Source organism: Diachasma alloeum, unplaced genomic scaffold, assembly GCF_001412515.2.
Source record: "Diachasma alloeum isolate Michigan unplaced genomic scaffold, Dall2.0 Dall_scaffold_00482, whole genome shotgun sequence".
Taxonomy (NCBI): Eukaryota; Metazoa; Arthropoda; class Insecta; order Hymenoptera; family Braconidae; genus Diachasma; species Diachasma alloeum.
The window spans coordinates 14206-27865 of NW_021680615.1; the positions used below are offsets into that span (position 1 = coordinate 14206).

A 13660-nucleotide genomic window follows, 5' to 3' on the forward strand; every position below is an offset into this window, starting at 1 on the left:
ACCTACGCTAGTGGGTACGCCAACAAAGGAAGGGTGGAATGCCTTGTTTTGCACGAAAATTTTAGATGCAACCAAGATACAGTTTTTAGCACTAAATTATTAGATAAAGCATGTGCAGTAAAGAAGAGAAAATTAAACACAAGAGAAAACGAAACAGAATAGATCACTATATAACAGATAAAGCACAGGGCAAGAAAAGACGTCTAGGCACTATGGTAGCTGTAAAGCCGGATTCGTCACTCCGGTGAGAGCTTCTGACCGCTACAGTTCGGCCTCCTTACCTGTATTCTTAATGGGGAATCCAAAGAGGATAGACCTGAGTAGAGGCCCGGATCGGGGGTTTGAGTGACGCCAAGTAAAGTTAGTTGGTATCCCACGGGAAAGGTGGCGTCCCGGTTGAATTGTCGGTGAATGTGAGTCGGGTGCATGGGTAATTCAGCAGTAACAGTCCCACTGTCACAGGGACAGGTTCGGAGGGGAACTTTTGTCCTCCTTGTACTCAATGTTTACTTTATGATAGATAGATAGTTTATGTCTTTGATGCTACTTTTTACAGTTTTACATCTACAGAAGCCATAGAAAAAAAATCCCACTTGCAACTCTTTATAAGATTATATCTTATTAAATAAATAACAATAATAATATTAGTAATACCAGTATCATTATTATAATATCACATGTTCTGTGAACTTTTGGCTTAAGATGATTGAATAATAATAATAATTGGTATCTTCGTTATCTTCAGTTCGTAGTTTGTTAAAGCTTCTTTTCTTCGTAGTTGCGCAGCACCTTCTCTATTTTAGCCAGTCCAATGCACAACTTTACATCTACTTCTTCTTTTAAAGCCTCCAGTAACTTCCTCCTCATACCTTGGAGGTTTGCCTTCCCTCTCCATGACTTCCACCATTCTCTATCTGTTATCTTCAGTCTTCTCATCACCTTCTCGCAGCTGACTACGTGTTCCAATGATTCCTCTGTATCATTGCATGCCCTACATTTGGCCTCCATGAATCCTCCTTTCCCCTCCCTCACTGCGTTGCCACATCTCCATCTTGCCCATGACTCCTTCTGCCAATCCTTTAATTTCTTCCTGTGCCAGTACTTTTCTAGCTCTATATTATTCTTAATTTCTGAGTAATATGGAGAGTAGCTCGATCTATCTGCCTTCTCCCAATCATTTTGTATCTCCTGGTCCGTTGCAGTCTTTTCCAGCTCCCTGAGTTTCTGTTCTACTTCACCCAGTTGTCTTCCTTCATCCAGCATCTCTACTAACTCGCCATCTCCAACTCTCTCTAGTGCCTCTTTCAGTGTCTTCCCCCATCGGGTTGGGTTTTCATTCCTTATATTCCTTAGTTCCTCTTTCAAACATTTCCTCGGCCATCTACTTTCACCCATCAGGCATCACTTCATCAGGAAATCTCCAGCTCTTCTCCTCGCTTCTATTTCGATGCTTCTTTTCTTCGCTTCTAGTCTCCATATGTATCCGGGTGTATTTTTTGCCAGTCCCATGCTGGATTTCACGTATTTACTCTGTACTCTTTCTATCACTTCTCTCTTTTCCCAGCCCCATAATTCTAGAGCCTCCTCTTCAGGTTTGTTACTCCAGCCCTTCTCGTCTCTCCCCACACTTTATTAACTAGTTGCTGTGTTTTGCCAGCCGCTTTCTCTGTGTTTTGTGTATCTGTTCGCTGAGGTGAACCAGAAACCAAGGTATTTAAATTCGTTGACGACTTCAATTTCTCCATTTTTGTATGTCCATTTCTCTTTTTTCCGTTTTCCACCGTTTCTGAAAACCATAATCTTCGTTTTTTCTACACTTACTTGCATTAGATTTGAGTCCGACCATTTCTCAAGATTGTTCCACATTTTCTGTAACTCATTCCCATTTTCTGCGATCAGTGCTGCATCGTCCGCATAAAAAAGTGCAAAGATCTTCGTATTCGAGCCTGGGCCTATTCCTGTGCCTCCATCGCCTCTTCTTCTTAGTCCTGGTTCCAAGTCGTTCAGGTAGATGTTGAAGAGGATAGGGCTGAGTGGGCAGCCCTGTCTCACTCCTTTGGTTGTAGTGAAAGTCTCTGTTTTTTCTTCGCCTGCCAGCACTTCATTTTTTGTACATCTGTAGATTTCTTTAATCATTTCCATGAACCTTCCGTCAATTCCCATAGATTCCATCTTCTTCCAAAACCTCTCTCTGTCCACCTTGTCGAACGCAGCCTTAAAATCAATAAATGCTACATATAGCTTGCCTCCTTTCTGTTTTAGCTTATTGCCTACTAATGTATTTAGTACAAATACTTGTTCCATTGTCCCTCTAGCTCTCCCGAATCCTGCTTGCGCTTCTGTCAATTTTTCTTCCTGCTCTAGCCAAGTGCTCAGTCTGCTTGCCATAACTGAAGCTAGGATTTTGTATCAAATCGCCAACAAGGATATCCCTCTGTAATTACCCGCCAAGTTCTCGTCTCATTTCATTTTGTATATTGGGAATATTGTTGCCATTCTCCATCACTCTATCAATCTTCTTTTTTGCCATATGTCTTTGATTAACTGAATTAACTCTAGTCTTCCCTCTTTAGGCATCCCTGTCAGGAACTCTGCTGCTATCTCGTTTTCCCCTGCTGCTTTGCCTTTCTTCAAATGTCTCAACGCCGCTACGATTTCACTGTGTTAGTAGACTGTTTAGGCCTCTTTCTCCCTCCTCTTCTATTACTTCTGCCTCCTCTTCCTCTGTGGTGCTCTGTGTCGCTTCTGTGTCTCTTGGTCTGGTTGTGGCGTTTGATGACCCTTCCTTCTGTTCATTCTCTTCTCTACCCTCCTCCCCTCCATCCATTTCTCCTTGCAGGAGTGTCCGGAAGTGAAGAAGCATTCTTTCCTTCCCAATTTTACCGGCAAGATTTTCTTTTTTCTTTTTCCTGTACCAGTTCATTGCTTTCCACCATTCTGTGAGGTTTTTACTTGTTCCAACCTCTGCTTGTTTTTCCTTTAGCCAGTCTTTGATTAGTCTGTCCCTTAGGGTTGCCAGTTCTCTTTTACATGTTATATAAGCTCGTTTATTTTGCCAGTCTCGTTTTTCCCTGAATCTGTGTAACTGTTTAAATAATTTTCTTCTCATGTTTCTGTATTCACCATTTTTGTCCCAAGTTTCTTCTTTCCAGCCTGGAGGTCTACTTCCGGTGGTCATTCCCACTTTCCTTGCCGTTTCTTCAATTATATCGACGATGTGTGCCCATCTCTCTTCTGATGTTGGTTCTATCAATTCTTCCTTGCTCTTCCATTTGTCTTCCCATTCTTTTCGGAAATCTTCCGCTTTTTTCTCCTTCCATTTCAGCCTCTTCTGTTTTTTGCCTTTTTTCACAATTTTCTTTAATCTCTCCTTGGTCTCCCATTTCACCCTATAGAAAATGGGTAAATGGTCTGAGCCCTCTTGAGTTGCTACTCTCATCCCTTTGAACCATTCCGGTGTTAATCCCTGCTCCTCTGACTTGGCTATTACATAGTCAAGTACACTGCCTAGTCCTTCTCCTTCTGCTATCGCGGCGATCTTGTCCTCCTCGTCTCCGTTAATCTGCCATTCATGATCAACATTGCTCGCGTTTCACACCATTTTAGGAGTATTGGTCCCTCAGGTTCTCTCAGCTTCTCATCCTCCGAATTTCTGTGGCGGTATGTGTCCTCTATTGGCTCTAATCCGCAATCGGCGACTCCTTGTTCTCGACCAATCCGTGCGTTGAGGTCCCCCAGGTCTTCCAGGTCATCAAGCTCTTTGTCAGCTTGCTTCAGGAACTTTTTTAGATTTAGATGATGGTTATTATATCCAGATATGATTGTGTAGTTGTCTTCTGGTATTCTTCTATTCTCTAATTGTAATTGTAGCCCGTACTCCCATTCTTTCAACTTCCAGTTGCCTTCTATGCTCTTCTTTATGCCTATAATATGTCCTGCTAACGCTCTGCCTCTGGTGTGTGCTCTTGTAGCTATCTTTCCTTTCCAGTCGTAGTTTTTATCCAAACTCTCGATAGCCTTTTTCATCTCTTTCTCTTCTAGAAAAGTCTCCTGGAACGACACTATATCCGCGTCCTGCTATAGCCTCACATTCTTCTTTATGTTACTTAAGCCTCGTGTGTTCCACGAGCTCATTCGTTTCGTAGCCTCCCCCTTCCCCTGCCTCGAAACGGCTGTGGAGGTTGTTGCTCTACCTCTACCTCATATTCTTCCTGTTCTTCGTCTTCCATCTTTTCTTGGACAAGGGTTCTTTCTTCCTCATCCCAAATAAGCCATAAGCCAGGTACCATCAACACTAACCTTCTGATAACCAATACGCACCTTTCGTTTCAATAGCCTCCAGTTTTCTGCCTCTCTTCTTATCCACGCCTGAACTTCTTTCTGTCTGTCTGTGAAATCATCAGTGATCCACACTCCCCAGCCAAGTCCTCTTAGCGTTTTCTTTGCTTTCATGATAGCTACTTTTGAGTTCCACTCTTGCACTACTGCCTTCCAAGTTGCTGGGTCGACTCTGTCTAGTTTTTCTAGCTTTCATCTCCAATGTTCCTTCTAGCCATCCTTCTAGCTCCTCTTTCTTCTTCCTTTCGATGAGGGTCAGTCCTTCGATGATTATTGTCTTCTTCCTTTTCGATCTTTCTGCCTTCTCTTCCTCCCACTCTTCTGCTCTAAGTTTTCTGGGTGTTGGGTTGGGTGGGACTGCCATTTTGTCTTCGTTCTGTGGATTCAGGTTTCCTCCGCCTGCCTCAACGGACCCCGACCCTCCTGACGCCAAGGCGTTATGTGCCAGGGTCACCGTTTGAGCTGGCGGGTCCACCTTGGGATTCATCTGTGCCGCCTCCTGTTCTCCTTCAATATTAACATTTCCTGGTATCTCTCGTACCTTTTGAGACTTCTTTTGCCCCTCTGGGTCATCTGATGTCCCTTCTGCTGTCTTTTTCTCATCATTTGTTGGCTTAACTGTCCTCACCACTGGGGTGTTAGTAATGCATACGTAGCCAAGTGGTACATTTCTATCAGCATGTTCTTGTCTTATCATTTCACTGAGTTTCAGTCATCCAGTAGTTCTTGCTTGTTATCAAGTTTTTTCTGGAAGTTGATATTCTCCTGCTGTAGATTTTTCATCTGTCGCTTCAAGGTTTTCAGTTCTTCCTCTTTCAATACTAGCTCGCCTCTCGCCCTCTTGCAACTGTCACATCCATTTCCTTTTCCGTCACTCTCTACATCTTTTCTCTCAAATCTCCCACTTTTGATCAGATGTTCCAGATCTGCCATCCTACTTGCCCATGCTTCCTCGTGTTTCTTGGAATTGCGTGCCTCCCAGTCTTCTAGTGCCCTATTTACTTCTCGTGCCACTTCTTGTGTTAACTTTCGTGAAAAAAAATCAAAGTCAGAGTCATTTTCCTGTATCGACTCCTCCTCTTCCTCGGGGTCCTCCTCGAGGTCCGAGGGATCGTCTTTTGATTTCATCTCTCCCATCAGGTCTATGAAAGAGTTGTTGGGAGGTGTGGGTGATGTCACTGGGGTTAGGTTTTGTCCTGTGTTCTTAATTGTAGTTGGGGTTAGGGTTAGGGGGCTTAGAGGGTTGGTTCCCTCAGGTGTTGTAGATGTCCTCTCCAATCTAAGACTCAGTGGGGTTTTATTCGGTGGTGTTCTCTTAAGTCCTCCTTTCCCCCCTCGTACATAATTAAAGTCAAAGTCTGTCTTTTCATTCCTGTCTGTTAGTTGTGTCTCAACCTCTTTCATCCTCCTGTCCTCTTCCTCTGATTGTTCCTCCAGGACTTTGTGTGTTCTGGTCCTGGTCCTGCTTTTTCTCTCCTGCCATGCCACCCCAGTATGTAGTACAGGCAATCTAGCATTGCAAATGCAAATTAGTCGCGCTTCAATGAAATTTATACCAAACGTCCAGAATATTGTCCTGAACAACATATCAAAATGGAGAGGGTCTAGGTGTTTCAATTATATTTTTAATTATTAAAAAACCATTGAAAACTTGGGGGTTAACGCCAAGAACACGAATAACTTTCATTCAGAATATCCAATTGAGAATATAAAAATATCAGTTTGTTGAGCAAGAAAAGCTCAACAAATCATAAGCGAGAACCTATCCCCTAGGAGTTATCGTTTTTTTAAAATTAATTCATAACTACGTACTATTTAAAATTGCCTAAAACTCTCAGCTGTTAGCGCAAGGCCCACCCCCTGCTGCGCATGGAACCCACTCACATCGGCGCTATGCGCAGAACATTCAAAGGATTAAAAGAAGTTGAAAAAATCCAATAAATTATAGTATATTTACACTTTTTCAATTCATAACTCCTCCAAAGAATATCATCGTAATTACATTAATATACATTAATATATATAGAATATGTCTCAATAAATTTTTTCAAACGTTCAGAATCGAGATAATTATCAAAATTTATTATAGATTGAAAGGGAAGGGCAACATCTTAATGACAGAATTCTATAACAGAATTTGTATATTACAGAAAGTATATTACATCCCAGAGAAAAACAAATCCTAAAATTAATAGATAAAATGTATCAGAAAAATTATAAATTTGACCAAGAAATATCTACAAATCAGGAAAAAGGGGATTATTTTCAGAATTTTTACTAAATGAATTATCTAATATGATGGTAAAGTTTATCATTCTGCGGAGGCTAAATTCAACCGCAATTAATCCATTAATTTTAGAATTTTTTTCTCTGTCGTAATTTAATTATTTACAACTTACAATTTTAATTATTACTACACGATTGTTTCATAATTTAATATAGAATTATAAGCATGCTGACCTAAATCATATAGAGATAAAAATAATTGATAAAATCAGAAAATTGAAATTTTTAGAAAAAAAAAAGTTTTTTAATGCTTCGTTATCCACAAAAAGCATCAATCGCAGGGCTTACATTCGGAAGCACAATTGAAGTGGAGTGTACATCTACTGTCGCCGGGTTAGGGTTGGAAATTCCTCTCTGTAAACGAAATAAAATTTTCATTAGGTTATTTGTTATATATAGGTTGGAAAAATAATCAATAATTAAGACACTCTACCCTTTGACTAGACCATACGTAGTTTTTTACTAGTTGATGGTCCAGGGTCACTGCAAGCATCTTCTCCTTCATCGACTTGCACCAGGTCCTCTCCGCCTTCGGGAAACTGAGTGAATGGGGGGAATTCTTCGTCAGTATCCCCACAGGGTTCCATCATCTCCATTTGCTCCACATGTTCATTGATTAGGGAGTCAAACTGGTTGAGTAAGACTTCCGCTGAATCGCTGAAACTCTCAGGTGTGTCGGAAAAGATGTCGATTGCTCTTGAATTGGAACAAGAATTTCCACGGCACCCCGAACAGATTGTGGAACATTTGAGGCCCGCTCTTCTACATCCACACCTATTGGAACAGTTCCCTCTGCATGTGCAATAGATCATTTTGAGAATGTCTTCTGGAGCTGGTAATTCCTTGGTCATAATGGGGAAGTACACTTGCTCCTTCAATTCCCAACCCCAATCTATTGCACGCAATTGATTATTCCCAAGCCATTTCTGGACTTGGCGATAAACACGCCACGAAAGTTCTTCGGTTGAAGCACTTGTAGGTGGAAGCTGTCCTAGTCGTATTTTAGTTTTGAGACGTGCCTCAGAACTCACAAAACGTTCGTAACGGTAAGTGTTAATGGATGTCTTGTCCTCTGAAGCACCATAAATTGCCAGCATCAAGCATTCACCTGCTTGCTTGATATTACCCCTAGTTGAGTTCGGATTATTGAAGACCGCTACACAATCGAGGAGATAACGCTTTTTCGTCAATAGGTTTAAAAATGACTTTTTTCCCCGATGGAAGATGGAGCTGGTTGTGTCACAGCCTGTGAAAGCGTGGCTGACAAGTATGGTGTCTTTCAGGTGCTGATTATCCTTTGTGGAGAATATTTTACGGGCTCCTCGTTTATTTCCCTCTTCAATGAAATAAATTTCTCGTTCGAGAGGAACCAGGGCAATCAGCAGCACCAGGAGATCCCCGTCCTGACCAACCACTGCAACTTTGTTATGATCATGGAGGCACTCAACGGCAGTCACTGCAATTAATCGATTAGCATCTTCAGATCCCTGTTGCACAGCTATTCCCGCACTTAAAAATTTGCTTTTGAGGAAGTCGATGAGTCTATCCTTGTTTTTATCATTTGATAAAAATTTAGATTGACTCATGGTGATGGTCATATCCTCATCGAAAATGACTTGACTCCCTGTGCCGGTCCTCGAACGCCTGAATCTTTCGTAAGATTTTATCCCCACGTCGGTTTCTTTATAGCCATCAAAGACAACTATCGCATTCGAGCCGTAATGGTTTTTGGTATAATTTTCATATAATGCGAGAATTTGTCCATAAGTGGCTCCAATTGGCCAGACCACCTTGTGCAACAGGAATCCGCCGTCGATGATGATCTTCTACTGCGTTTCATCGATGCCATTCTCGGTTTGGCACTTGAAAGCAGTGAAGAGATCTGCTTTGTTGGATTTTCTCATGCACCGTGATCATCAAACAGCGCAGGAAGAAATGTAGCTAGCTCGTGATTCAGAGATCGTGTTGCCAACTGGTTTTCGTCTGTTATAACCGCTGCAATCCGTTGGAATAACAAAGTAGTATTAACAGCTACAACTTCATTGTCAATTACGATAGACAGTTTTCTGATTCAATCGCAAGCATTCCCTGGCAGCCGAGTGCAAAACGGTGTTAATTGTTGTCGAATCTGATGGCGGCAAATTTACGAACGGTAAACAGAAAATCTGTGATACATCATACCGGTGATGACTGCTAATTATCTCCATGTACCCTCTCCAGCTGGGCATGTTGGCAATATTGAGGCATTTCGCAAGAATATGGAGAGAATATGCTGTTGGAAATTGTTCGCGTTTACCGAGATCCAGCTGGGGTACATCTAGGAACGTAATGGATTTCAATCCTAATTGATCACCATTTAACCGATTACGATAGACTACTGGAACGTTGATCTTTGATGCTAGTTCTTCAGCTCTTGGAATCCGAGTTAACTTCGGGATTTCTCCTTGATGTGTTACTGGGGATTTTGGCGTCACGCAACAAATACCCCCATGCTATGAGAAGTATTGAAACCATCAACGGTGCATACATTATGATCGGCATTATCGAACACAAATTGTATGAATGCATTTTCATCGATTTTTTTTCCGTGTTCATTACGGCAGACGCCTCGTAGAGATTGATATTCGTATATGAAGCGCAGAAGCCGAGGCTGCTCAAAACGTCAATGATTAGACGTGAACCGAATTTTCTTGTTAAAAAAATTCCAGTGGCTAATTAGATAGACGAAATGAATGATCTTGGACGTACGGCTGATATTATGGAATGAGCGATACTATCTCGTTTTGTTGTCAATTTCTCGTCTCTATTTGTCTTCCCCTTCAGTAGAACGTTGTTGAGGAAAATATGCAGACTCTCCAGAATGTCCTCCACAATACTACCTAGAAGATCTTGAGTAGCTACCTAGTAGTACCTAGTAGATCCTGAGGATAGATTGATGTTTCGTAAAATTTGCTTCTGATATCTTCTCTTATGATATCAGCTGCAGCAGAAACTATCCGCAATCACTCTTCAGCCTCAGTAGCAGCTTTTTTCTCGTACCAGGAATTTATAAGAATTTTATACCCTGTACCCCGAAAGCATACAATGGTGGGCTTACCTTTACTTTCCAACATGATTACATCTGTGTTGTACTTATTGCGTAGTTTCTGCTTGAATGTCGCTGCAGTGAACGAAAATCCTTCCATCTTCTCCATCAGTTCGTTGAGAGAGAATTGACAATCATCACTCTCCTCCATGTATCGACACACGTTCTCAAACGCCATTTCCACCTCTGCTACCTCCGGTCTTCCAATATCATGGGTTTCTCTGATGCTCGTGAACTTATGATAACATGACCTATGATAACGAGCCTAAACCTGCATTAAAGATGTCGACTCCAATCTTCGTTGAACAGCCTGACTCCAGTAATCTCCACGTTTATTAACACAATCATTAATGTGCGCTTGCAATTTGTCTGTTGCGACCGTTCGAAATGTTTTTTTCGAATACTGATCGCATTTCGCAGAACACAGAAAACAATTGACTTGAAAGTTAAATTCTTCCTCATGATCTGCAGCTGCAACTCTCGCACTCACTACTTCTTTCAAAGCATAGTAAGCAACTCTACAGGGTTCATGGACTTCCACTTCGGTTAAATGTTCAAGGAATTCTCACTTTTTTTCCTGGCATTGTTTGCTTTTAGCAATGAACGAATTTATTCCCCTTTTCTTCATTATTCTCGTTTGGACACCACTACTCAAACTCCTGTCACAAATAAAACGAATTCCTTGATAAGACATTTCGGAATTTATTGAAGTCTCGATGATATTCAGATCAGAATAAAAATATTCCACACTTTCTGTACTGACTACCACAAGACAACTGAATATGTCCCACGTGGCGTGGCTTCTCTAACCATAAATCCCTAGCGTTACGGTTGGGCCCAGCTGGCGCCAGGCAGCTGCTCCTCTGATTGGTTAGGAAAGGGGCGCAGGTAGAAACTGGCATTTGTAGATTTCCCAAATAATACGGCCTAAATCGTTACGAACCAACGAACTCATGCATAGAAAAATATTTAGTCTATTTTATACTTGGTATAAGTATATTTTGTATTAAAAATAAGCAATGAGCAGTGTTACATCGACTGACTGAATTCAGCATTTACAACCTGAATGAATTAACTCCAAAAATACTAAATTGGTGGTTTCTTTTCTCGTACGATGATAATTTTTATTCTAAAAAATTCAGAGCAAGTGCCGCCTGCATAGCAGATAAAATATCAATGAGCACATTATTATATATTCATACTATTTTAATGATTTCTCAACTGATTGGATTTCAATTTATCTATATATATATACATGGCCGGACAATAATAATGATAATTTTTTGAGGAGTTATCGATAAATAAAGTTGAAAATTTGTCAAAATTTTTAAAGGGTTTTATGCCAATCAAACGTGTGAATTTTAATCCTTTGAATGTTTTGCGCATAGCGCCGATGTGAGTGGGTTGCGTGCGCAGCAGGGGGTGGGCCTTGCGCTAACAGCTGATTGTGTTAGGCAATTGTAAATAGTATGTAGTTATGAATCAATTTAAAAAAAACGATCACTTACACAGCCTTGTTCTTTTTTCTTCTTATCTTTCGGTGTTTTTGCACGTGTGCTTCTTGTATTCGTGTTATTGGCACACTTCGTGTTGGTTTTCTTGTCTGTTTTACCTAGTGGGCGTCCTCTCTTTTTCTTCTCTGTTTTACCGACCGCCGCTGAAGCCTTCTCTTTCTCTTTCTGAGTTGCGTCGGTGGTGTCGCTACTTCTTCCCATTCGTCTTTCGTGGTGCCTCCTATCTCTCTCTCTTTCTCCTTCTCTCTCACTCATTTCTAACCTCAGCTCCACGCCACTTTCTTTCCACTCTTTCTCGCCGTAAATAACTATATTTACACTTTGCCTGATTACTTACTCGATTCTTCTCTCTTTTCTCCTCCTTTTTTCACTACTTTTGTTTAATATTCGCTTCTGATTTCAGCAATAACTTGGTTTATAGTCTCGCTCGTTACTCTGTGCGTACAACGCGGTGCCCGTCCATCACCATTCCTGTTTACTTTATGTTTTTCAGTAGATGTATGAGGCCGTATCTGGCCCAACCCATTTTGGAGGGTTAGAAGGGTCTGCCCGAGGGTGTCCCGCGAGTGGGTGGTAGGTGGCTGATATTCGTTTCCGCCGGTTTTAATTCGCGGATTTAATTCGCGGTTTTAATTCGCGGATTTTTTAGTACAACGCTGTGGAAAGGGTCTGTTCACGAAGGGTACCCTGCGAGTGGGTGGTAATTTCATTAGTCGCGAGTGGGTGGTAGGTGGCAGATTGATCGATTAATTCGCAGTTTTAATTCGCGGATTTAAATCGCGGTTTTGATCTGCGGGTTCTTTACTTTAAATACCCGAGGAGGGTCACAATAGTTTGCGGGGTTTACATTTTTCAAATTCCTGCGATATCAATGAGTCATCATAGGAAGGGGCTAAAAGCAAAAAAAAAGGATAAAAGCATAAAAACTTTCACTCTTTCATGGATTCTAGGAAATGATAAGAAGATTAAGGGGGTCTTAAATCATCAAATGCTACCTCTACATTTTTCAAATTCCTGAGATGTGAATGAGTCATCACAGAAAGGGTTTAAAAGCAAGAAGGTCGTCAGAACTTTCACTTTTTAATGGATTCTAGGAAATGATAAGAAGATTAAGGGGGTCTTAAATCATCAAATGCTACCTCTACATTTTTCAAATTCCTGAGATGTGAATGAGTCATCACAGAAAGGGTTTAAAAGCAAGAAGGTCGTCAGAACTTTCACTTTTTAATGGATTCTAGGAAATGATAAGAAGATTAAGGGGGTCTTAAATCATCAAATGCTACCTCTACATTTTTCAAATTCCTGAGATGTGAATGAGTCATCACAGAAAGGGTTTAAAAGCAAGAAGGTCATCAGAACTTTCACTTTTTAATGGATTCCAGGAAATGATGAAAAAATTAAGGGAGGTCATGAATCATCGAATGTCACTTTTACATTTTTCAAATTCCTGAGATATGAATGAGTCATCACAGAAAGGGGTTCAAAGGAAAAAGGTCACAAAAACTTTCATTTTTTTATGGATTCCAGGAAAACACAATGGAGGATCATAAATCAATCTATATACATGAGCACACAAACCTTGAAAAATTTTCAGGGGTGGGTTGAGGGCGTGATTATATAACGTCTCCATTTCGAGACAGCAGCATCAGTTCACTTTTTCTTGTGCTCATGAGGAGCTACTCTAATCGACGACAACAAACTTTGAAGGGGGATACTATACGTCAACAACAAGAGTTAAAAAATAGACTCGAACGTCTGCAGAAAGACCTCGAACGATTGAAAAAAGTCATTCAGTTGAAAAGTGACGTTGAAGTGTTGTGCTCCGATCTCCAGAAGGTGAACATTGAAAGTTAATCCCCAAAACCAACGACATCATGAACTTCGAGAAATTCAACTGTCTCAATGAGGGAGAGCTTTCCTCTGCTGATGATGTTCGAATTGGAGGTAGAAAAATCATACACCGTCACTGGAGTTTCCAAACCGAAAACTAAATTCGGAGAGAGTCTACTTTTCCATTTGGATAGAAAGCATGCAGTTTTTGCACCCAAAAGAACAGCAGAGTATTTCAACACCGAACCAACAGAGTGGGAGGATTTGCAGACCCTTGTGCTGGAGGGGAAAGTGGAGCTGAAATACTTGGGTGGACCCTACAATGAGTTCATCCTCAACGATCTGTCGAAGTCACCCGCTGCAGAGGAGCAGATAAAGAAAGCTTAAGCTATCCAAGGATGGGAAGACAAATAAACGAATAATATTTTCATTTAACTTTTTTTTTTTATTAATGAAAATTACTCACTGGAAAATTTTTTTTACATTGTAATAGTTTTACAAAAATATATGAATAAACATTAATTGTAAACAAAAAATGATTTTTTTTTCTCATGAATTATTACATTTTACACAATGCTTTATCATAGGGGGTGGGTGATCAATAAAA

General features: G+C 40.8%; 1 protein-coding gene across 1 annotated transcript; it reads right to left on the reverse strand.

Moving 5' to 3' along the window:
• Nucleotides 1–1574: 1574 nt before the first annotated feature.
• LOC107042501 lies at nt 1575–5035 on the reverse strand. Its single transcript, XM_015263563.1, has 5 exons — nt 4462–5035; nt 4300–4388; nt 2708–3562; nt 1822–2214; nt 1575–1688 (listed from the first exon to the last, which is right to left on the reverse strand). The coding sequence occupies exons 1-5, from the start codon at nt 5033–5035 to the stop codon at nt 1575–1577; spliced, it is 2025 nt and encodes a 674-aa protein (XP_015119049.1).
• Nucleotides 5036–13660: the final 8625 nt, after the last annotated feature.